Source organism: Zootermopsis nevadensis, unplaced genomic scaffold (genome assembly GCF_977971745.1).
Source record: "Zootermopsis nevadensis isolate Lab colony 2312 unplaced genomic scaffold, Znev_1.0 Znev_ptg000016l, whole genome shotgun sequence".
In the NCBI taxonomy this organism is placed as follows: domain Eukaryota; kingdom Metazoa; phylum Arthropoda; class Insecta; order Blattodea; family Termopsidae; genus Zootermopsis; species Zootermopsis nevadensis.
In genome coordinates, this window is record NW_028259148.1 from 2,821,308 (window position 1) to 2,846,239 (window position 24,932).

At 39.3% G+C, this 24,932-nt stretch overlaps 1 protein-coding gene across 9 annotated transcripts in view; it reads left to right on the top strand.

The window, feature by feature from the left end:
* Positions 1-24,932, top strand: part of LOC110834413 (potassium voltage-gated channel subfamily KQT member 1) — a 248,551-nt gene that overhangs the window by 181,992 nt on the left and 41,627 nt on the right. For 3 of the 9 annotated variants that reach the window (XR_002544579.2, XM_022073528.2, XM_022073530.2), the window contains exon 1: positions 166-2,413. The exons of 4 other annotated variants lie outside the window; for them this stretch is intronic. Coding sequence is in view for 4 of the 5 variants with exons in the window: in XM_022073528.2 (XP_021929220.1) it covers positions 1,617-2,413 (797 nt within the window). In the remaining variant the exon portion in view is untranslated. Of the gene's footprint in view, positions 1-164; positions 2,414-24,932 lie in introns of those variants that run through there. 2 more of the 9 variants (XM_022073529.2, XM_087349381.1) reach the window with 1 other exon arrangement.

Consider the following 24,932-nt stretch of genomic DNA (forward strand, 5'->3'; position numbering starts at 1 on the left):
ATGTGAGGTAGGGCAGGTTGCGTAAAACGAGTTTGTCCAGGAGATTCGATCAGTGTCGTCGCTCGGTCGATGTAGGGGCCCGGGTTCTGTTTAGTGCTTCAGACCTTGGTGTTGGAGGGGCGGGGGGGGGGGTGGAGTCCGTCTGGGCGCGTGCGAGTGTTCTAGTGCGCAACCATTCTAGACCGGCTGACGGACAGAGTCCCAAGTTGTGTTAGCAAGCGCCACAGTTGGTTGCTTGTAAAGGGGGGTTATGCCACGCGTGACTTCGTCGTTGCCGGCTTTCTGCCCTCCCCGGTCATGGATGTTGTTGTTTCGCTAGTAATCCGCGTTCGACGAGCTCTGAAGGACAGGCGAACGCAACACGATTGTAACCCCAGCGCGCGACAGAAGGGGACCTGAATTATTTCCGCGTATGTTCGATGCCAAGTCGCTCGCTGTTCGTTAACCGGGTTTTTGTGACTGTGATACGCCGAGAGGTGCCGCGGTCTCCGTCCACGAAGAGGCGGTGTTGATTTTGGTGATTCTACAACCGAAATTTGAAGAATCTGAATGTGTCTGTTAATGGATTACAACGAATTGCAGTAACCCTGGAAAATAGAAAGATAAATAATTCGACGTGGGAAAAAAAAAATACAAGAGTGGTGTCCTTTGCGTGGCAATTTTAATTTGTCTTCAGACTATGAATTATGTTTGTGGTGTGCCCAGTTGGATTTTAGCTTGAATTGCATATCTACTTTAGAATAGTTTTCGCTGTATTTTGAAGGCCTATGCAGCTTCTGGTTCCAACCTACTCTTGTTTTTATGTTTCTGCACCAAAGTTTGCTCAATCGCGTGATAAAATGTAGCAATAACAAGCAATGTGTGTCGCTATGGAAATCTTGTCTTCTTCGTGTTTAGACTTGAACACGGAGCAGAGTTCTATTTTGTGGAAACGTAATTCGGGTTCTATTCTACTTTCGTCTTTAAATTAAAAAATTCTGTTGCTGATTTCCCCCCTCAAACAAGCTGCCTTCACATTTTTGATATTCCACTCAGCTTTATATATTAAACGCAGATAAGTTAAATCAAATTTATGTTAATTTATTACTTAACTTTGTCAGTTTGACGACGTATAATTATTTCGTAGTCTACTCCAATTTTATATCAAATTCTAGGGAAAATATTTAGGGCACTGTTCAGTGGGAGAAATATAAAATGTATACTAGTACTTAGCCGTGTCGATCTCTTGGACAGTCAGCCCTGGATGTTACGAAACACGTTCGATATTGAGAATGAAGTGCGGATTTTCCAGACAGAAACCAAAATAAACCACCAAGCACTTTTTTGAAGCAGAAGAAGAATGGTCGTACGAGGTTGAAGGCCGAGGTACACAAATTAAGGGCGTCATCCTTCGACTGCGCGGTCATCCTGTGTGGAATGCTCCGTGCATTTATTTCAGCATTAAAACGTAATGGAGTCTGATACACAGATGAAACATGAAGAGTCTTTTGGGGTGTGAGAGAGCGAACATGAGGACAGAACGGTGATTGGTGGTTAAATTTTGCGAGTGCCCCATCACGACCAGAATCTTCACCACGGGGGGGGGACCGCCAAAATTTCCACACTCCGTCCTTCAAATGTTTTGCGCCGTTATGGCATCAGGGATGAACAGATCCGAACAAGAGCAATTATACCGGCAGTCCAGAGAGGTCGTAATCAAAGCTTCATCCTCCATGCACAGCCTGGACGGTGTCACGTCACGAAGACAGGGTAAAGGGGACGACGACATCGTTTTGAGCGTCTTGAAGTCGCCTGTAATCTCCAGTTGCCCAAGCTATACGCGTCGACAGAGGAATAATCACCAACAGGAAGTTGCGTCTTCTGATGATGATGGTGTTTTCGAGGATCAAGATCTGGAAGAACGACGCAGACTCAGAACGAGTGGCGACGAGGCGGAGGAAAACCCTGTCACAAACCAGCCCGCCCCTGAATCTACAAGTCGGTTCAGTTTCTTCGGCGAACACTTGCGTCCCTTCAGGAATCTCAGAGGACCCCGCTTCGGCGAGGCGCATCATAAACGCGTTCCGACGCCAATCAAGAGACGACATCGCCGGTTTAATGACGCATCGGCGCGTTACAGGACTGAAAGTGAGGACCTTGAAGATGAAGACATCGAAGGACTCGAAGACGATGAAGATACCGTGGACGGGGTTGAAGCTGGACACGGGTCGGGAGGCAAGAGGGGGAAGGGGCACGCGAAGAGAGGACCCCCAGGTGTTCCGGACCCATACTACCCGATTTATTTGCCTATCGACCAAGCGTTCAAGGCCAAGTATGTGTTCCTTCATAAAAGAGGCAGGACGTTCCAAGAGCGAGTGTACGTGTTCCTGGAACACCCTGGGGGTTGGTTGTGCTTCGTGTACCACTTTACAGTGTAAGTACAAAGTTCGTCATAGGTTTTGAGAATTATTAACCCAGGTTTTGTTTTCAGATCGAGACGCAGACCCAGTCTTATTCAGTTGTAAAACCCTCTTTATTCAGAGGAGCAGTTTATGTCCGTCGTTTTTGCTAATGAATAGGATGAAAGTATTTGTTTTATGTGTATCTGCCAAGATCTGTTTATTTTACGTAACCTCTGTGTAGTGATCGATCACTGATATCTAAAACCTTTCACACAATTTACTTAATTTGTGTAATCTAGCATGTGTCGTCTAAAGCCTAAACCTAGACGTCTCCAGATATCTGTTTGTCATGCGTCTTTTAAAGAGTAAGATTTGTAAATTAATCAGTTATTTAAATTACTTTAAATCTCGTAATGAGGATATTTCTAATTTGCATTATTTACAAAAGGCTATTAGATATTCAAAACAGGGAAGAAGAGATGGGCGGAACATGTAGTACGCATGAGAGAGGCGAGATACGCATCCAGAATTTTAACCTGAAAACGTAAAGGAAACTGTTTGGGACACCTATTAGATACAAGAGGATGATATTAAAAATGGATCTTAAATAGAGTGTAATGATGTGGATTAGATTCATCTGTCAGAGGACAGGGACCAGTGGCGGGTTTTATGAACAGTGCAATAAATCTCGAGTTTCGATAATCAGATCTATACACACCCATTCAGATACATACTTGTAAAAGAAGTACCTTGTTGTTCTGCAAGATTTAGATCGGGCATTGGTTAAGAGTCATGTTCGTACTTGAAGTCGCAAGAATTTCTTGGTCATCTGAGCGACTATCAGATCCTCAGGGTCTTCGTTAGATGCAGTAAGAACACGTGACTCACTTGTTTTAGAAAATGTTCCCATAAAAGCGTCTGAGATGCGTGTTAACATTTCAGTACTAGTTTGCCATTTTATTTAGTGTTTAGATAGCGTAAATATTATCAACTCGTAGCTACGAGGAGAGCTCTTTGAAGTGTTTGTTTCTTTATCATACAATCGTAAAAGTTAAAATGCCAGGAACGTAAGTTATGAAATGTAATATCGACATAAAAGCAGGTTTAATGTTGAAAGTTATTTTTAATGGCGGCGATGCCAAGGTTTTCAGTTCCTCTCCGAATTCTTTTATTATTTTTTTAAATTCGTTTACATATATTTCACCAACGTCTTTCACTTTTCCACAAAAGTCGAATTCAGTTTGTCTGACATCCATTCCGCGGTTAGCAACTCTGAGAAACTGAAAGTGTTGGATAAGTTTAAATTCCAACCACCTTATATTTGTCAGACATAACCTCAGAGTTTCGCACTATCGCCATTTTTAAGATACGGGTACGGTCTTTCTGATTTGTTGTTTTTGTTGTTGTCGGTATCAGATGGAAAGCTAAATTTCATTTTTTCCAGACAGTCTGTAATTTTACAGAGTACAAAAATGTAACTTAAACAAAATATGTATATTTTTCGAGAATCTGTCATCTCTAAAAACTTGAGAGTTTCGCTTTAATATGGGCGCCAGTGTTGTTTAAACCTCAAAGCGGATCCCATGTTATTATTAACGGATATAAACACTGCGCCATGAAGACCGGAAATTAAAAAACACTACCAAAGCAGCGTGACCTCTGATTCCGTTTTGCTCATAACCTATTACATGGAAATTCGTGCATTACTTCATAAGAAATTAGGGAGAGACAAACTCTCCTGTTGTAAGAACACGGAAGTTGAACTCCGTTAATGTATCACGATCTTGAGCCAGTATAATCCTCAATGTCTCTTTCCTTTGTATTCATTTTAATATTATCCTCCCATGGCCTCTGTCTTCTCTGAGATTGTTTACAAAAAGTAATTTATAAAATAGTGTAGTTGCGTCATATTGTGATTTATTAAATTAAAATTAAATTATTTGGTTATTCCGTCAAATCACAATGTATTTTAATTATCTTAATTATCTTATTTTAAATAGATTGTGATTTGACGGAATAATCAAATAATTTAATTTTAAAAAGTAATTTGCCGCCGAAATTGTCGAATTTTTGTTTATCATCGAAATATGTACCCATCCCAACGTAACCGCATGAACATAACTACGCCAACAAAGTTATGTGACGTCATTACCTGTTAAAATGCTTTCGATTGGCTATATACTATACCAGCGGAATTATCCGTCCTTCGGCCGGGAATTTCCTAAAATAAACTTCGCTGAAACAATTTTTTTTTTTATTACATTATGTTGGGTATTATTTATAGCTCTAGAACTGCTTATATATCGCGTTGTGATTGATCACTTTCCAGGTAAGAAAATAAAGGCAGAAAGATCTTTTTTTTCCGTTATAGGCGACTAATGACGAAGCGAATCTGGCAAATGTGAATAAGATTTTATAGGCTATATAAAATATCCCTTTTATGTCCCACACTTCTTCACCCTTGAGACCATAAATTTTCTTGTAAAATTTCTCATATACTCGAAATTTATATTTTTATTATGAATAATACATGACGTTTTATGGCTAACAGCAGAGATGTTTTATGTCTTAAACATTAAAATAGAAAAATCTGATGGACTGTAATAGCGCTGCAGCAGATTACATGAAATCAAGTGCCGCCCGGACTTACAATAGGCAAAGTCCCACACAGTTGGAAAGAACAATTCAAGTCCCACAGCTGAAAATGAGTGCGACGCTGGGCTGCATAACGAACCGGCGGAGTGCTGTGGTATCGACTGACATCGAATGTGGGTCAGAATGTCCGACAGTTGATTCGAGCAACTATTTTACTTCTGTAAAAATTGAGCTTTATCGTGACCTTCAAGTTCATGTGGATTCAGATAACTGTTTGAATATTTAGTTCTCCTCAAAGTCAGCATCATCAGGTATTCACATGTGGTTTTCGAGTAGAAAGAATTGTAGTCGGGCTAAATTAGAAAGTTGAAAGGCTCGAGTAGAAACTGAAGTTCATGAAACAGAGTCCTTGTTGAGGTTCTGATAGTGGCCTAGCTGGTCAAGACCCCGATTCCGCTTTCAAAAGAGCCAGTGACAGGAATTTGTTTTAAACCATTTGAATTCAGTCTACTTACAATTTCTTCAAGATAAATTTTAATATTATCCTCCGACAATTGCTTAGGGACCCAAGTCGTCTAAAGGGTTTTCACTTTAAAATGTTGTGTGTATTTTTCCTTACGCGTTCTACATATCTCGCCCATGACAAACATTTTTATTTGCTGAGATGGCTAATATCTGTCGACAGAAAGGTTTTGAAAATGCTCATAATGGAGTTTTTCATCACTTCTTTACTCTCACTCTTAAATATTCCTTCCAGTTTTTGTTCCTTTAGGCGTTGAGTGATTTTTTTTTTACATTCGGTCAAGCGACTAAATTTCACACCAATATAAAACAAAAGAATTTTTTATTTTAGGAGAGGTTACAGGTTAAAGGTCTCACGTTGACGTGTATGAAGATGGCTTGCCTTTCAGGACGTTGCTATGTTACAATCTACTAGAAATTAACCGACGTTTCAGAGGTACTTACTTCCTCCATCATCAGGGCGAATTGCCGTGATGGGTGATAAGGATGAAGGCACAGGTGCCTGTGAAACGTCGGTCAATTTCTACCAGAAAGCAGGGTGCAACATCTTAATTTTCAAGTACTTTGTGTTTTACTTTTATTTTTAGTGTTTCGTGTATGAATGAAGAAAGATCAGATTCTGACCTGCATGTCAGCAAACGTTCCCAGAATATGGCGTCGATGGTAGGACTACGAATTTTACTGCACGTTCAAATCTGTAGCTCGGGTAGTCGCCTATTGTTCTCAGATGACGTCAAAGTCGTACAGTCACGGACAAGCCGGATAGCTCAGTAGCTTCTTCGAGACGCGGCAGGCGGTTTTTAGCGAACGTCACCGCGTCGTGGCCCGCCCTGAAATCCAACCAGTGGTCCTGAGGTTTGCCGTAATTATAGATTATGAACCAGACACATCAAGTGATGTATCATCCCCGAAAAAATTTAATTTCTGAAAGAAAGGCCGGAAGAAATAGTAAAAACAAAACAAATTATTTTTAGCAGTAAAAATATATAATTCTGCTTTAAGAGGGAAAGGAAGAATTACTTTAAAAAATATTTTATTTGAATTATTTCCTGAGCCCTGATACCTTATATTCAGTATCCGTCCATTTTAGTATTAGCTTGTGATCACCTTAATCTCCAAAATGGTCTCTTCCTTGAGGGTTTCCGATTCACCTGTTAGCTTCTGTACTCTCCTTCTCCCCCATTTGTGTACTAAATTTTCCTCCCATCTCATCTTCTTTGATTTGCTTCAATTATGGAGCTTTTTATTGTTTAATGTCTCTAACACTTTGCCTTGTAATGAGAGATCAGTGTAAAACCACGCATAATTACAGTTTCTTATATTGTAATATCCAGGTTTTCAGTAAATAACCTACGAGCCACATCTTATCAATAATACCGATAAATTGCGGAAGACATAATCTCCGAATAAATTACCCTTGTTGAGGTCGGTCGACGGAAGTCCGATATTGATCGATGAGGCACTTAACCAGTGTCCATGATTTGAAATGATTGTTATACTGTGGCTCAGGAACTGCGACGATCGATTTAGGAAGAAGGTCGAAATTCCAAGCCGGTATTATCCACAAACTTACATCGAAAGATTTAAGCTAATGTATTACCGTCCCCGTTACTAAACGAGAGTGTGCGACTTTATACCAAATAAATCAGATTGAAATAGAACAAAGAACACGCCTTTCAGTTTCGATAATCCGTATTATCTATTAATGACGTCAATATATTCGCAGCAAAGAAAAACTTTGTAACTTTGTCTCGTGTTGTGTCATTTCTGTCATGATGCCTTTATACAGCTTAACAGTTTAAAATTCTCGGCTCCTCGTTACAAATGCAGCCCTGATATTGGAAATATAATGGAACGAAGATATATACTCGCCGAAGAATTTCTTAAAACAAGACGTCGGAATACTTGAGAGGCTGTGGAATAGATTGGTCGCGTACGATTAGAAGCTGCACTGAAAAGTCCCAGCTGGGACTTCTGGTCCGAGTATTGCTGAATTTAAGGAAAAGTTTTCCTTTTTTTTTTTTTTTTTAATGTAATGGCTCTCACCAAATACTGTGAGGATCATCAGATCAAGACAGATAAAGTGGACGGGCTTGTAGAAGGCATGATGAATCATGCCTGAACCGCGCAGAACACTTTAAAGATGCAGGCTTAGATGGGAATATAATATTAAAATGGATGTTATATAAAGCGAGGGAGTGTGGACCGGATTCGGCTGGCTCAGGTTAGTGACCAGTTGCGGGAATTTCGAATGAAACTTCAGTTTTGTACATAAAAGGCGGGGAATTTATTTACTAGCTGAGCGACTGTTAGCTTTCGAAAATGACTGCTACGCCAGTTTTAATTGCAGTGCGTAATTTAATTGAAGAGCTAATCAAGGTTGAGGGCACTTAGGACCTGCGGATTTTCGTCGAAGTCTCTGTAAACTGTCCCTCGGATGACCCCGCAAACCACGCCCCAAGGATTTAGTCAAACGTCTCGCTTCACATGCCGTCTAAACAATCAACAAGTGGTATTGGTTAGTTCACTTTTGCATGTGTGCGTGCTGTTTGTCTTCATATTTGTGTGGTAGTCGATGTGCTGAGAGGAGACACCAGGTTCTCACACGGGCGAGGATGAAGATAACTAAATGTAGTCTGGGATGTTACGCCATAGATTTCAATGGATTCTCCTGTTTCATGCAATTATCCTGTCCGTGGGTTGGGGGGTATTTCAGAACAGGGTGCCCAGTAGAATATTTGGATGTACAGAAGTGTTACTTTGGGCTTTGTCCATCGAGAGAACGACAGTGTTCCGAAAGCTGGATTCTGCTTTTTTTTTCATCTCGTAAAAACGGGATATATTACAGAAAAACTATTTGTTGCTACCCCCCCCCCCCCCAGAATTAGGCTAATTAGTTCCTGCTGGTAACAAATCGCTGTGATAAAACGAATTTAACGCAAGTATTTATCTTCCAGGTTTTTGTAGGCCGAGTAACTGTCAGGAAATGTACATGCAAACAGGATTCAGATAACGCTGTAGGAAGTAGCATTATCTTACCCGGAAGTTATAGTCCTCTTATCTTCCCTACTTATTTAAACAGAGATTTCTTTGTGGTATACCAACATTTTTTTTGGTTGCACTCTGGATAGGAAACACGAAGTTAGTTTATTGCAACACATCGTAGATGAAACATTGCAAGCATTGGTCCCTTCAGTGCTGATCTTCTGGGTTGTAGCTCCGCGTGTACTTGTAAATACCGACTTAATGGATGTACATACTGTCTCCATTTTCATCCCTGAAGGAGGAGACAGTATCTCTCTCCGAAACGTCAACTTCTGCCTGCAAGTTCACATGTCGATACATCTAAGAAGTCCAACAGCATTTTCACCGCCTTCAAAACCCCTGTGAAATAATGAGAAAACTTCGCAGAATTGAACTTTGCTACTCTTCTAATGTCTTAACGAAATAAAATTTCACCACCATCGGTCGATCGTCTTGGGGTCTGCGCGCTTTTCCAAGCGCTTAGGACAAATGCCAGAAGTAATGTGTTCTATCCCGTCGTGGTCTGTGGCAACAAAAGTAGATTTATTTTGTGCCACAGTTGAGTCCATGGGCCTGCATTTTATCCAGACCGCAGCTGGATTTGGAATGTGGACCTCCTCCCTGCCCTGATTGGCTAGACTTTTCAACATCTTCATTTCTCATTACGCGATGCGTTCAGTCATGGGTGGGTTTAAGCTACCGAATTAAAATTGTAAAGTAGAAATGTTTATTTATCTCAGAAATTTATTTTCTAAACCACGTATCGGTTTAGTGAGCTTCTTTGTGTCATAGTAAGGATTAAGAATTGTGCATCTGTCGTTCTCAAACCACGGGTTTCGTTTATCCGCGGCGTTTGATTTGTATGCAGTTCTGCCAACCGCGGTATTCATTTCTCTGCATTCCCTGTTCTTAGTTGTCTGCACTTTGTGGGGAGACAGGCTCTGTTGGTGTCGTAAAGAAATTTTATATATTTTTATATCTCTGCCAAGCGCATAATGAAATTGTTCCGTACGTACGCGCGAAATAATTTTTAAAATATTTTAAATAGTAAAATTATTTTTACAACATTTGATGTTGGGAAGTTTCGCAAAACTTTGTCGACACATCCAAATTCTGGTCAGAATTAGTAAGTGGCACTTTCATTAAAGGGATACATAAATTTCTGCTCTTCAGAGTGATTAGAAGGGAATCTTCCATTCGAGGAATCTCCGGTAAGGGAATCCCCAGCCAGATAACGTGCATTTTCTAACCTAACCTAACCTAACCTAACCTAACCTAACCCAACCTAACCCAACCTAACCTAACCAAACCTAACCTAACCCAACCTAACCTAACCTAACCTAACCAAACCTAACCTAACCTTACCTTCCTCATTCGTATCTTTATTAGCTTCCATACTTTTGTGTTTATTTATTTTCGTATTTATTTGTTAATTTCCTTCCATGTTTCTTCGACGTTTCGGCTGTAGTTTTCCGGCTTATGGCCCAGTGGTCTTGAAGGGAATTACGAAAGTCTCTCCCTCCTGTCGACGTCATTAACCACCTGAAAAGCCGCGAGATATCGCAACCCAGAAGACCGCATCCAGCGACATTAATTTTAGATGTGAATGTTGCAACCGGGGATCGATACGAACTTCCCTGGCATTAGGTTTCGGTCTGCAGTAGGAATATAATGCCCTGACAGACGGAAACATGGAGAGGACAGACTGATGCAATCAGAAACTCGTGTTATTAGGCCAGGAATTATTATTATTATTATTGAACGACGCACTTCGCAACACGGCATGAACCATTTAAACTAATATCCTCATCGGTTTGCTTGCACGGAGCGAGGATGAGAGAGAAAGTGGCACGTTTATCAGAGACAAGGAATGCACGCAAAGCGTTGACCCTTTAAAGCCTGCGGGGTAACCATATGTACCACCTGCTTTAACAATCGATAATTCAGCACCCCCCCCCCCCCACAGAGTTCTTGGGTTATGTGTGATCCTGAGAATAGGAACAAACAGGAAAATTTCCAAAAACAGCAGTGAAAAGCGCTGTTTTCTTTGCGGTACGGACTGGATTGTAAATATTTAGATGAGCTTCGACTTCAAATTGTTAACCAGAAAGTAAGAAGCCCTTTGATAGACTAACGGCAAATGGGATAATATTAAAGTAAATAATCAAGAAATGAGATGGGGTTATATGTACCGGATGCAGCTGACCCACGATATTGTGAGCACGGTGATGAACTTTTACGATTGCATAAAAGGTGATGAATTCCCTGGTTAGCTGAGTAATTGTCAGTTTTTGAAGAAAGATTTTCTGCACTGCAGAAATGCAGTTGACGTACGACAGTGAAAGGGATAATGTAAATCCATTCGCTCACATCCTGTTTTGCCTTGTGCTCGTTATTTTAGACAAGTTGGGTTAGCTATTCTCTCTGCCTTAAACAGATACTGACTCCCCCCCAACTACCAACGATCTATGCAAATTTCACTGCAGCTGGAAATTCAAATGCGAAAACCTGGGCTTCACTTCGACATTACATGGCCTATCCGGAACCCCCAAGACTCAACACAATTTATTATTTTAACTTCTACGTAGCCCTTTTTGCGTTCTCGGATTTAACTTTTGAAATCAATATTAACACGTTTGCTCCAGTGACGTCAAGGTCTCTGTGGATTCCCCAAGTAACAATGGTAACCATAGTAACGACGTTAAACCTAACAACGAAGGTAGCCTGGGGATTCCCCATCCAACCACATCCGCGCACAGAAACGCTCAGATATTCGTGTAAAACGCCGCGTTACTGTAGTTAACTAATTTTAAACGGAATTGGAATGCGCCGACTAGTTTCGGCACAGCTCCCGAATGTTAAATGTCATGAAGATCCGTTAAGTGTCTTTGGGCTAAGATAATAGCAAATTTTTGCTAAGATACTGCAATTTCTTTCCGCGCTGCTGATTGTACTACAGAATTGCGGATTTCCGTGTTTACAAACATCAGGGGACGTCCTGAATTAGCGATAACAGGACTGATTACCGAGTTATTATCAAGTAATAAGCATTACCGTATCACTGCAGAGTTTCATTTACAGTGGACGTTACCTTTGCATACAACGCCCTGACCTGCCATTCGCTCAAAATAACGTTGGGTACAAGACATTTTCATGCAGTTAATTAAGAAACTAACTTCATGGTCTAAAGTCGTTCGTGAGCGCGTGCCGTTGGGTTGAAATCACTCAGTAAGAAATAGCGTATTTTTCCACGATTATGTATGTCAATGTACTAAAAAGGTCCATATGAAGAGGATCCTTCCATCCTTTTCTCGGACTGGGACCTGTTCATATACGTTCTTGGCAGATGATCCAGAAGTGGTTTGCCATTGCCTTCTTCTGTGTGTGAATGGAGTAATTGTTGGGATGCCACGGAGGAAAACTCCGTGTTGCCTAGACCACGGCCTTGCCCAACACAAGTTATAAATTCGGGCACCGCCGGGAATCGAACCCGAGACCCCAGGATTACAAGGCCAGCGTTCTAACCGCTAGATCACCGTGGCTATTCTGGGCATGGTAGCTAAGAAAAATGTCTCTTACCGCTGCCAAGAATCGAACTTGGTCCTTCTGCCCCGTACCCTAGATACTGAATTGATTGTACTCTGTCTGCACAGATGCTTTCTTTTGCGAATTGTGTGTGCGCATGTAAATATACTCCCAATCTTGTATTATGGTCAGCTCATTTATCAGGTAGCGCCTCCTTTGTGCTGCTGTTTCCACCTGTCGGAGACTGTTGCATCCATCATCTTGAATATAGCGCACGGTTTCGAACCCCCACTACCCCGCGGACGAAAGCTATTAATAAACATCCGTTGTTCTCTGTGCCTTCATATGGAACAATTCTTTTATATAAAGAAACGTCTCCGATAGAATGACCTAGATTATTTTGTGTAAATGGAGCAACAGAAACGTTTGACGCCTTTGTAGACAATTAATATCACTTCGAGAAACTTGACAATTCCCGCCGTAGCCTGTCTTGGTAGCCGCAGGCTGATAAGATATCTCTCTTTTGTTAGAAGAGAACTTAAAAACAATTTCTAGCTGCTAGGTGGCAGCGCTGTTGAACAATCTCTCGAATCATTCACGAGTCGTTGCTTGGTGCATAAACAGCTGGGTTGGTTCTGATGGTCGACCTCTCTATATCAGTGGTATTCAACCTGGGGTACGCATAAGACATCTTAGGGGGTACGTGAAATTTAAAAATATATATATTATTTTAAGATAAACACTGAATAATCAGTAATGTAATTTATTTAATTTATTTTAGATGTAGATTATATACTATGTATAACTTGAATTATACATCAACAACTTTGGGGGTACAACGTTGAAGAGAAATTATATCTGGGGGTACGCGAAGACATCTTAGGGGGTACGTGAAATTTAAAAATATATATATTATTTTATGATAAACACTGAATAATCAGTAATGTAATTTATTTAATTTATTTTAGATGTAGATTATATACTATGTATAACTTGAATTATGCATCAACAACTTTGGGGGTACAACGTTGAAGAGAAATTATATCTGGGGGTACGCGAAGACATCTTAGGGGGTACGTGAAACTTTAAAAAAATATATTATTTTATGATAAACAATGAATGATCAGTAATGTAATTTATTTAATTTATTTTAGATGTAGATTATATACTATGTATAACTTGAATTATACTACAACAACTTTGGGGGTACAAAGTTGAAGAGAAATTATATCTGGGGGTACGCGAAGACATCTTAGGGGGTACGTGAAATTTTAAAAAAGAAATTATGATAAACACTGAATAATCAGTAATGTAATTTATTTAATTTATTTTAGATGTAGATTATATACTATGTATAACTTGAATTATACTACAACAACTTTGGGGGTACAAAGTTGAAGAGAAATTATATCTGGGGGTACGCGAAGACATCTTAGGGGGTACGTGAAATTTTAAAAAAGAAATTATGATAAACACTGAATAATCAGTAATGTAATTTATTTAATTTATTTTAGATGTAGATTATATACTATGTATAACTTGAATTATACTACAACAACTTTGGGGGTACAACGTTGAAGAGAAATTATATCTGGGGGTACGCGAAGACATCTTAGGGGGTACGTGAAACTTTAAAAAAGAAATTATGATAAACACTGAATAATCAGTAATGTAATTTATTTAATTTATTTTAGATGTAGATTATATACTATGTATAACTTGAATTATACATCAACAACTTTGGGGGTACAACGTTGAAGAGAAATTATATCTGGGGGTACGTGAAATTTAAAAATATATATATTATTTTATGATAAACACTGAATAATCAGTAATGTAATTTATTTAATTTATTTTAGATGTAGGTTATATACTATGTATAACTTGAATTATACACCAACAACTTTGGGGGTACAAAGTTGAAGAGAAATTATATCTGGGGGTACGCGAACAAAAAAGGTTAAATACCACTGCTCTAGATGATTTCTCGTGTAGCATCAGTAATCTGCTGTGTTCCAGAATATTCTCTTCAGTGGACCGCCAATCTGTAAACAATTTAAAGAATTCGTGTGTTCAGAACTTCTTAATATTTACATTCCAATGATTTTGAGAACAACATTCTGTGAAGATTATTTGAACCTAAGATTGAAGTTATTTAGGGCATCAACGAATCTTAGATGGGTAGGCCATGTAGAAAGCATGGAATAAATGAGAATAGCACACACCTTGATTAGAAAAACTAGAGGGAAGAACTATTTCGTATACGTAGAAGTGCATAGGATGATAATATTAAAATGGTTCTTAAGATGGGTGACTGTGTGGACTGGATTCATTTGGCCCAGGATATGGGATAGTTTCCGGTTCATGTGAGTGCAAAAAGGAACCAGTTGTGTTCCGTGGGTAGTTGCAAGTGACAAATTTCATTCAGTATGTTCCAGAGTAGAAATTTGTTTTCTTAAACAATTATATCAACTGTTGCAGCAAACATTTTTGCCGTCCTCTGAGTCCGAAAGTGGAAGATTCTCGCCAGTTACATTCGTCTTATGCATTTAAATGCGTTTTCTTTTGTTCTGCTAACAAGGAATTGGTGAAGAAATATTTCCTTTCTTTGATATTCGATCTGCTTGCCCAGAGAATTGGTTTTATACGTTATCTGACATTTTTTATATGAAAATAATTGGGCTATTTAAATGAAGGATCCTTGTTAGAGATGTAAAATTCCCTGAAATTTGTAATTACGAGAAAAACGACACAGTGCTCAATATTTTCAGGCTTTTGTCTGTCATATTTCAGCCTTTTTCCCGGGAAAGTACCTGGCTTTTTCCTATCCAACCCTCTCCCCTAATTCTCGCCGATGTGGTTGCACGGCAGCTGGGGTAGAATGGGGGGCTATTATGCACAGTTCGTGGGGTGTTCATTAGCTATTGATATTGTAATGTAGCTGACTGAATAGAGAAGCGTGGGCCAGATATTCTGAAAGCTTCGTCTCCTAGGGATGTATGCAAATGTTAACGGTCCGCATGGTCTGTCCTTCTGGAGTAATGCCTTAATTATGATATGCAGTCCATTTCAGGAATAAAAGGGACGACGAGATAAGCTCACGAACCATATTTAATAATGTGAAGTAGTGTAGTAAAAGCTGGCAGTTAAGAAGTGATAAAGGAAAGTGGTTGGCTATTTGGAGATGCTTAAGAGACGTATTCAGGGCCATGTGGTACTTAAGTGAAGATTCATTGTCTCAGTAATGTTAAATACAAGTATCGTGTTGTGGATATCTATTTGAAAATACGTAATAAGGAGATTACTGTCACACACAAAAATATTGGCAAATTCATTGACACAATTATGTGTTAATTCTCATATAAGTGTTTCGATCTCAATGAGCCATCTTCAGGCTGTGTAAAATATATGATATGTAAGAGCAAGAGAGTGTTATGTAACAAACTATGTACATCACAATTCCTTTACGTGTTGTACAGCACTCTTTTACATCCCATGTATTGCATAGAGGCTGAAGATGGCATATTAGGGTTCGAAGCATGTAGCTCATAATTAACACCTAACTGCGCCAGTATATTATCCAATATTGCTGTGTGTCATGGTAATATAATTGTTAGAGTATGCTTTCAAATTTTTGCCTCTCAGGGATGCCAACGCTTCTAAAGAAAAGGGTATACATCAATGTTATTCGAGATTCGAACTCAAGACCGTAATATTTCAGCGGTTGAATATTGAAATTTGCCGCAGATTTGTCGGCTACAGCTTAAAGTGTGTCCTTCGTGAGTCGTTGAATTGCTTGTGCCGTGATCTAACTAAGGTTGTGAGCCTAACCAAGGGATTGACAAGTATGTTCATTCGGACGGTGCGTCCAAGACGCCAGGCGCACGAATGAACGTGGCTCCGATGGATTTCGAACTGCTCAGTTTCGTGACTATTAATCGCCGAATATTTGCATCTAAACGTTAATTGCGTTAAAAAGTAGGCCACGAATAATAAATGTTCACCTTTTTTTTAACTTTTCTGTAACTTAGCTATTTATTATTTCGAAAATTGGAGGCTATTTTTGGCTGTAGAGACATTTCGCATTAAACTAGTACATTGAGTCATAATTGCAAACTTGAATTCGTATATTATACAATGCTGAAACGCTGTTCATGTTTGTGGACAGTTAGAAGTTAGTTATGTATAAGTTCATGATGTAGAATAATTTAACTAGAGAGTCTGTCTCTCTGTGACTTCCAACCGGTACACAGGCGACCCGCAGCCACGACCTAATTGGTTACCGGAAAACCGTCGTAAATCGAACCCTTATTTCCGACAGGCGCAATGCTATAAATGGTGGTCCCGTTTCTAAAAAATCTATTTCATAACCAAAAAAATACATAACCCGACTACGGAAATGAAGGAAACCATTTAAAACACTAACATATGACTTTAGAAACATTTATTAACTCAAAAGAAACATTAAATATGAAAATAAGATCTTGGAAATTTATTTGAAAATACCTAAGTATACAATATTGTACTTTAACTGAAGTTTCTTTTATGAATTTCGTCTTTAACCTCGCCCGTTGTCGTAAATTCGAACTCGGCCGAGAATTAGTGTGTCTTGGGAGCTATTTCTCATGAAAAGTAGTAGTCACGGATTTTAGGTTATGACGTGTTATGATGTGTTAAAGTAAATACTTTATATAATTTTTATGATAGAACACTTCCCAGAAATTTGTTGTCATAAGTTTTACGTTGACAATTTGAAACGTCACACGTGTGGGTACATTCAAATGGGGGTTTAAATTATATACATCTGTAGATATGAATATGGCTGTCTTCTGGGTTGTAGCTCCGTGTAGTCTGGTAGAAGTTTACCGACATTTCAGAGGCACTTGCTGCCTCCATCATTAGGACGATAATGTTTGTATCAAATTTTGTGTAAATCTGTCAAGATAGATTCGTTGTTAGAGGTGCTTAGACACTTGGGTATACGCACCTGATCGTATAATCATATTCGTTCTTGTTATAACGAATGACAGTAAGATAAACGAAACACATTCTCCGAAATAGTTTTTTGTTAATGACGGGGACGCTCAAGAACTTTGTACTTTGCTAACGTCGATGGTTGTTGACAGAATCTTACTTCGTTCTTGAGGGCGTGGGCAGTTTCGATTATATACCTTGGCAGCTTAAAATACGTGACACTCGAGTTAGACAAGAAGGGATTTTTAAAATCTGCAGTGGTAAAGCTATTGTAGGATGTCAGGTTCTCTGAGAGCTTTAGCTTGTCCTGATTATGTACTGTAATTCTTGCCTATATAATGAACTGTCAGCTGGAAAGTACCAGTGAAATATGTGGCATTATAAAATCCAGATGTAATGACGATCTGAGGTGTCGCGAAAAAATGTACTGCACTGTGAAATGTATCTAGAGCAGGAAAGAATACATTAAACGCTGAAGCCGGGATGATGGGAGTCACGGATTGGTGGAGATTATGGGCACTGGAACTGAAAGGTCGCAGGTCTAAAAGGATCATGTCCCATGCGAGATGAATAAGAAGATGCTGTCGTCATAGAAGTCACCAAATTGAAAAATTCAAGGCCACAGAAGACTGTGTGTGTGTGATGTTGAAATGGGGCATATAAAATTATGTCTTACAGTTGTAACACATAATATAGTGATATAGGACGATAAAATTAAGAGGATGTGCGCAGGCGTGTGATCGAATGATTCTGATTATATACGAGCTTCGGTTTTTGAACATATTACCTTCTCAGAGTACATAAAATGTTTATTTTGTCTTCACGAAAGTGGGAAGACAGATATAACGTGGCAGTTTCTTTTATTTTACGTCAGAGCAATGCGTCAGATGGCGTGGGGGGGGGGGGGGAGATTTAGCTGCAGTCAGAAGGGTTTTCGAAACACCATGCATCACCTGCAGGCTAGAAGAACAGCTGAATGCAACAACGTATCATCTCAGATCAATTTTATCGGAGTTTAAACAAAATGCTGACTGCAAGAGTGATGTAGTTTACTAATGCCGTTTCTTTCCGACCAAAATTTTGTATACATTTCTTGTATCTTCCACCACATCTTCCTTGATTTTGGCCATTCTGATGTATGGCGTGTTCGTCCCTTAAAAATATCAAATGAAATAAATTTCAATTTGTCAACAACATAAATTTGAGCTTGTCTGCATTGTGATAAATCGCACATTGGATCTTCACTAAATGAAATTTGTTTTCTACTGTAGATCATTAAGACAAGTTAATGTCGTTAACTAAAATTTATTTACTCTATTTAAATCCCAGTGGTAGCTATGTGCTAACCTGCTCCAAAGATCAATAACTCTTCATTTTGTATTTATGTGTTTCGTATGAGTCTCATTGTAAACAGCGTTAACCAGTTGATCTTTGTAATGGTGAAGTGTCGTGTTTTCTTTGCGGTACGGACTGAATTCTTAAATGTAATTTAGACTTGCTTTAGTTTCAAGGGGCTAGTATGTGTATGAGATATAAGCCTTTTTTGATTGAACTGACTTTTAGGGCCTCAATAAAAATTCTGCTGTTGGAAACAAAAGTCCATGGATTCTGTTTTTATGCAGTCATAACAGATTCTTTATATTTTTCGTAACTTAAATCTTTAATTCCTATAACTACGTTGTTCCTATCAAATGATATTAAGGTTTTATAACAACGTCCCTTCTTCAAACTGCGAACTAAGGGTCTTTTATATCTACTATAATCTGTTTTAAAATGTGGAAAAATTATTTTTAAATGCAGAATGATAAGTTTTGAAATTAATTCCTATTAGTTTTCTTAATAGTAACGATATTGCACGTGACAATATTTAAAAAAAAAATGATTAAGAAACATACGCTGTATATCCCAAGGTGGACAGCAAATACCACGAAGTTTACAGACTTGTATATTCGTCTTATTAAACTCCACGCCTGTAAGATTACTACGAGCGATTTTACGAACTCGTTAGTGCAAGAGAGAAGCGTTAATCAGCTGATCTTCGTAATGGGGGACTCGTATTTTATTTGAATTAAAAATCTAAATTTTAGATATTGTACGAACTTCATGCTTTAAAGGGTGGAAATTTCTGGTGTTAATAAAAAAATCTTGTGGTTCTGAAACTATAATCTCCCAGCGTCCATTCTTCACAAGTTAAACACCTGAGTACCTTCAGTCCTACAGTGCATTTACTGTATTATATCAGTTCCTGCCGGAAAGTGAGAATTGCGTTCAACTTCATCAGTGAACGCACTGCATCCCTTAAGCGCTTTATAGACGTAGCTTTGAAGTCGTGGAAGGAGTCAGGGGAAGGGACCGGAGTCTGTTTAATGTAAACTAGATTTGTTATAAAACACTCCTGTCTTGTTACCCGCGTAAATACGTGCTCAGCCAAGAATTACTTGCCAGCGTGAAGTATAAGGCCAGAGGTATACGTTCAGACAGGAGTGAGAGATCCTCTTGTCCGACATTCTGATTGGCTAGAGTAATCAAAGTGTCTGCGAGAAACGTAGTAAGACAGTTCGTGTCTATTCGTATTGATGAAATATCGAAACGGTTCTATTTCGGGATATGAAAATGTGAATTTTGGTGTTCCTGGTTGTGAGACCGTGTGGTACTGTTGTAGGTGGTAATCACATCGTAACAATTTTGTTTTGTTTCTTTAACCAAATATTTACTTCAGGTAATTATTTTAATTTATATTTTAAGTGAGATTTGAGGTTCTCAGGCTGGCGGCTTGATTGAACAAGATTTATCGACATTTCATTGGTGTTTAATGCGTCAATTTTCAGAGATGAAGAATGGTATTGGTTAATTTTTACCACACTGCGCGGCACAACAGTAAAAAAGACGGCCTTCTTCATGGCGGATTCTGTTACATGCTGACAAATTCGTGTCCGTGCTACGAAGTAGAAGTGGATTGTGGTGTTATATCGTTGTGACCTGCATACTGCTGTTAAACGTCAAACGACATTATGAAACTCTTGTCAGTCAGTCAAAACGTATTACGGAGCTATTATTATTTAGTGTTCTGTCTGACGACAGGTCCATATGAACAGGATCCTTCCATCCTTTTCTCGGACTGGGACCTGTTCATATACGTTCTTGGCAGATGATCCAGAAGTGGTTTGCCATTGTCTTCGTCTGTGTGTGAATGGAGTAATTGTTGGGATGCCACGGAGAAAAACTCCGTGTTGCCTAGACCACGGCGTTACCCAACACAAGTTATAAATTCGGGCACCGCCGGGAATCGAACCCGAGACCCCAAATCAAAGATTTTGATCCTGGCTATTACGTTGCAAATAGGAGGGATACTGTAATATTTGTTTTTGCATTCCCGAAGAAAATACACAATTTACAAGATGGACATAGGCGTAGATGGGAGTACAATATTAAAATGGATCTTAAAGAAGGTGGATGCAAAGTTGTGGATTAAGCTGGTTCAAGAGAGGATGTGATGGCGGAATCTAGAGAATGTGGGAGCGAATCTTCGAGTTCCATAAGAGGTGGGATTTCTTGACTGGATAAATGACTATCAGCTTGTGAAGTAATTAGTTATTTATGTTGAAGTCTGTTGACAGTGAAAGTCACCTCATTGTCTAGTCTTCACTAATGTGGTCCGTTGTCGCTGCTTTCCCTTGTAACTCGCGAGGACTAATGTATTGATGAATATCAGTGTTTATATGTCAATGTGTCGATGTAGGTTAAAGCGTAATGCCATCTGTTTGCTTCTGCGTACAATCCGGCCTAGTTTTCCCTGACGTAGAGTCAACATTGGAAAAGGTAACGTAAGTTAAAGAGAATGCTCTCTTCTGATCTTAACATTCACAAGCTGTGATTTTGGGCTGTACCTGAAACTCACGTATTTCTTAAATTTCTTGTTTTGGTCTTCTGGGTTGTAATACGGTGTGTGCTCGTAGGTAGATACTGATATTTCAGAAGAACATACTGCCTCTGTTTTCAGGTTTCAGGCCCTGGGTAATGATTTCGTCTCGCTCGAGTGATGACGCATTTCGCCTGCACAGAATTTGTGCACCTGCTGTAGTTATTAAACACGGCGTAACCATTGTGTGAATGTCGACAGACGGAACTACAGAGTGATGGAAAAGCCACGCAGCCCATTCCTGACATCTTCTGTTTGTCAACAAAAAACAATGAGAAAAGAAAACAAAAGACAGTGTTGTAAATGTCCGCCGTGAATTCAGCGTCCCTCATCTTTGATGAAACCCGGTGGCGACTTCGTGTCTCACGGAGACTTGCACTTGCGAAAAAGACATCCTTACACTTCGACTGTCGAAAGACAACTGACGGTCTAGCGCGAGAAGGTTATAACATGACGTCACCTGCGTGAGCTCTTGAATAGTCGTAGCGTTATTGTGTGTTTATTAATCCAATCGAACTGTACCGAATTACAACTATCAATGAACATAATTCAAATCGGTTGCGTTACTTTTAGGTCACCCTGTGCTTAACGCTCATGTTTATTACTTAAATTTCACAACAGTCTGCTGTTACTACTTCTGTAACCATGGCGTAACAACGTTCGTCAGATAGTTTCGTAACAGCGTCTGGACTTGTCGTTTGTACATCCTACGCTCCCTGTAGAGCTGATGTGGATGAACGAGAAACTTCTGTTCGTGGTGTTGTGTTGGTCCCTAATCCCAGCTGGAACCATCTTGTCATCATGGGTGGTTCTCACACCTTAAACATTTTTGTATTTCACTTGAATTATCACTAGTTTGTTTGTAGACAGATATGATTTATCTTCTTTTTTAATGATGCTTCTTTATTTTGGACTTGAAGACCATTCGTGCGATGCGCACGATACAGAAGGGGAACAATTAGTTACAAAACTGCCTTTGAGCATTACAGCTCAATTTTGGGGGGGAGTCAGATTATTTTATGCAAAATATAGCACGTTTCGATAGTTTGTTTTAGCTTGACACATCATAATTCTGCTGATATGTCGCCCTCTGGAGTAGCTGTCGTAAGTTGCTTAATCGTGAATTTCAGTACCAACAAAATGGAGAAATTTTGAATAAAAGACGAGAACTTCTCTCAGTAAACAGCTCTCTCTTATCTCTTTTTTCGCGAAGACCTTGCACATAAAGACTTTATAACTTTATTGTTTCATCTCTGTTCATGCAATTCCAGTGGCTGACTGTGGATCTTAATTTTTGTCCAGACACTTCTGTGTCTGAATGTTGATTTTCAGATTGTTTATCTGCAATTTGATGTGTAATGTTGCAGGCCTCATTAAACCACATACTTCAAGGACTTCACTGTCTTTACCAAGCGGTTCTAAGTCACCGGTACAGCGTCGCTAGCTTTACGATGCGAGTTCTGAGCTGTCTTTACTCGCCTGGGCTCCGGTGTTCGTGTTGCGACGCTGACCTTGAGGTGTGCTGGTTTGTGACGGCTAATTCAGTTCCCCCTTTTTTAAAAGTAGGTGTGAAGCAACCAAATTTGAGATCTACGTAACTATCCACGCAGAATCAAAATTGTAAAACCGCGAAAGCAACAGCTGTTTTGTGTTTCTTTAAAGTGACTTTCCTGCTTCCTTAATTTGATCGAAGCGTCCCCTTCAGTGCGCCCAGTAGGGGATGATGGGTAAACATGGGCACTTAATGCAGCCAACGGTCTCTGCTGTGTAAACACGTCTCTGAAAGCGTTGCTGTGGGTGGTATTCGGTTTACATGACAGGATGTACAGCAGCGAAGAGTTCTTCTGCCTGCTCTCGTCCTCGTCAGGAACTGTTATTGTCCCACGCCTGCACAAATGTTAAATTTTGCCACAGTTCAAAACGCCGTACCGGACGAAAAAGGTATAATAGAAATGAAGGCTTCGTTTTGCACATTGTATCATGATTTATTTCCATTATTAATAAAATAGGCGTAGACAAAACTTCATAATAACAAACCTCGTAATTTGTGTACTTTACTAAATATCAGACTAATCAATCAAGGTAGGACGAGATGGGTTGACCCATGACTTTTGGGAATACTGTAATGAACCTCCGGGTTCTGTAAAAGGCGAGGAATTTCTTGGCCAGCTGAGCGACTGTTAGGTTAGCAAAGAAGTCTGTTGCATGAAAATTTTACAGTGTTATCGGTCGATGTTATTGGAATGCACACGGTGACATCTGATAAAGATTTATTCTGTTTCAGTGTTTAATTGTAATTGTATGTTTCATTTTTATTCTATTTGAATGACGCTTTATTACGATTTTGAGCAATTTCCCTATCTTCGTAATGTATCTCAGTAAGACAGCTTACATTTAATGTTTCTCTCTGATATATTTCGTGTTCCATAAGATTTCACCACCAGAATTCTATAAACATTCTTTGTCTCTCAATTCTAAAGGGTTTTCACTTAAAATTATTTGTTGTCAGGATTTTTTCTATCGTATGTTTATAAAATTTACGACGTTTCGGAGGCTGGATCTGTCTCCGTCTTCAGGTCTCTGTGTCTCCCCCATTCTAGCACCAGTAGATGACGTCCTTAAACCACAATGTTGCTTGCTACGTTGTATAATAAGTTGTTTATTGTTCTTAGATCTAAAAATTTAAAAATCATTGGTCACAGGTAATTAAACACAGGATGTGGTTTGTTTATAAGATGCAGTTCGTAAACTCTGACGCTTAAAAGGACCTCAGTTGACGGCAATCGCATTCTGGTAACCACTGCTTGACAGACTTTCAAATTTTACGGTGATAATTTATGAACCGGTAGGGCCCTGCGTGCCTCTTGATTTGATTTGACGGCTCTGGTTTTTTATGGCAGGTTTTCCATCTGCGGAGGTTCTCAAAGATCCCTGTATAGAGCGCGGGTTGACAGTTGAATAACTGATATTTATTGTAGGGACCGTAAGATGAGGGCGGATTTATTACATTTCGTGTCGTTTCTTCGAAGTCTCCGCAATGATGGATTATGTAACAGTGATTTCACTACCATTTCAATCAACAGACTTCGTCCAGTTCCATTCCATATTTTATCATCATTGTACAGAAGCTTTTGCAGTCGAAATTTTCTTGGGTCTTCGTTTTATTATAGCCTTTTAAAAATACAGAATTCTAACCTTTCTCTGCAATAAGCGAGGTACTGAACACATCTAGATTTTAAAAAAAATATTAATGTTTCTATGTCGTATATTCACGTAGTTTTCCGGAATGGTATTTCAAAGCACAACGTAATAGTCCTCGCTGCCGTCCACAAATATTTCTTCAGTGTTCTCTCATCCTACTAGGATTCGCAGGAATACGTTATTATTTGTAGTGTTCTGTCTGACGACAGGTCCATATGAACAGGATCCTTCCATCCTTTTCTCGGACTGGGACCTGTTCATATACGTTCTTGGCAGATGATCCAGAAGTGGTTTGCCATTGCCTTCTTCTGTGTGTGAATGGAGTAATTGTTGGGATGCCACGGAGAAACCGGGGAAGCCCCCGGAGGAAAACTCCGTGTTGCCTAGACCACGGCCTTGCCCAACACAAGTTATAAATTCGGGCACCACCGGGAATCGAACCCGAGACTTCAGGATTACAAGGCCAGCGACACAAAAATTTTATTATAATACGACTTTGCTTAAGACATTGAAATAGAGAAAAGTACTTACTTGTTTTATCTAATCCAGTGGATTTATCTATCAACTTGTCCACTGCACATTAATTAAACTATAATTAGTGTTAGCAAAGTTTAGTTTTCACTTAATATATGCTCTTCAAAAGTCTACTCAGTAAAAAAAATTATTAATATCAGTTATAATAACAGAATAGTTTCAAGCAACTAAGTTATGGAATAAAAATATTCCGTACACATATTTCTTAAAGCGACGAAATTTAAGAATTTTGTTAAGATTAAATTGTTTTCGCAGTC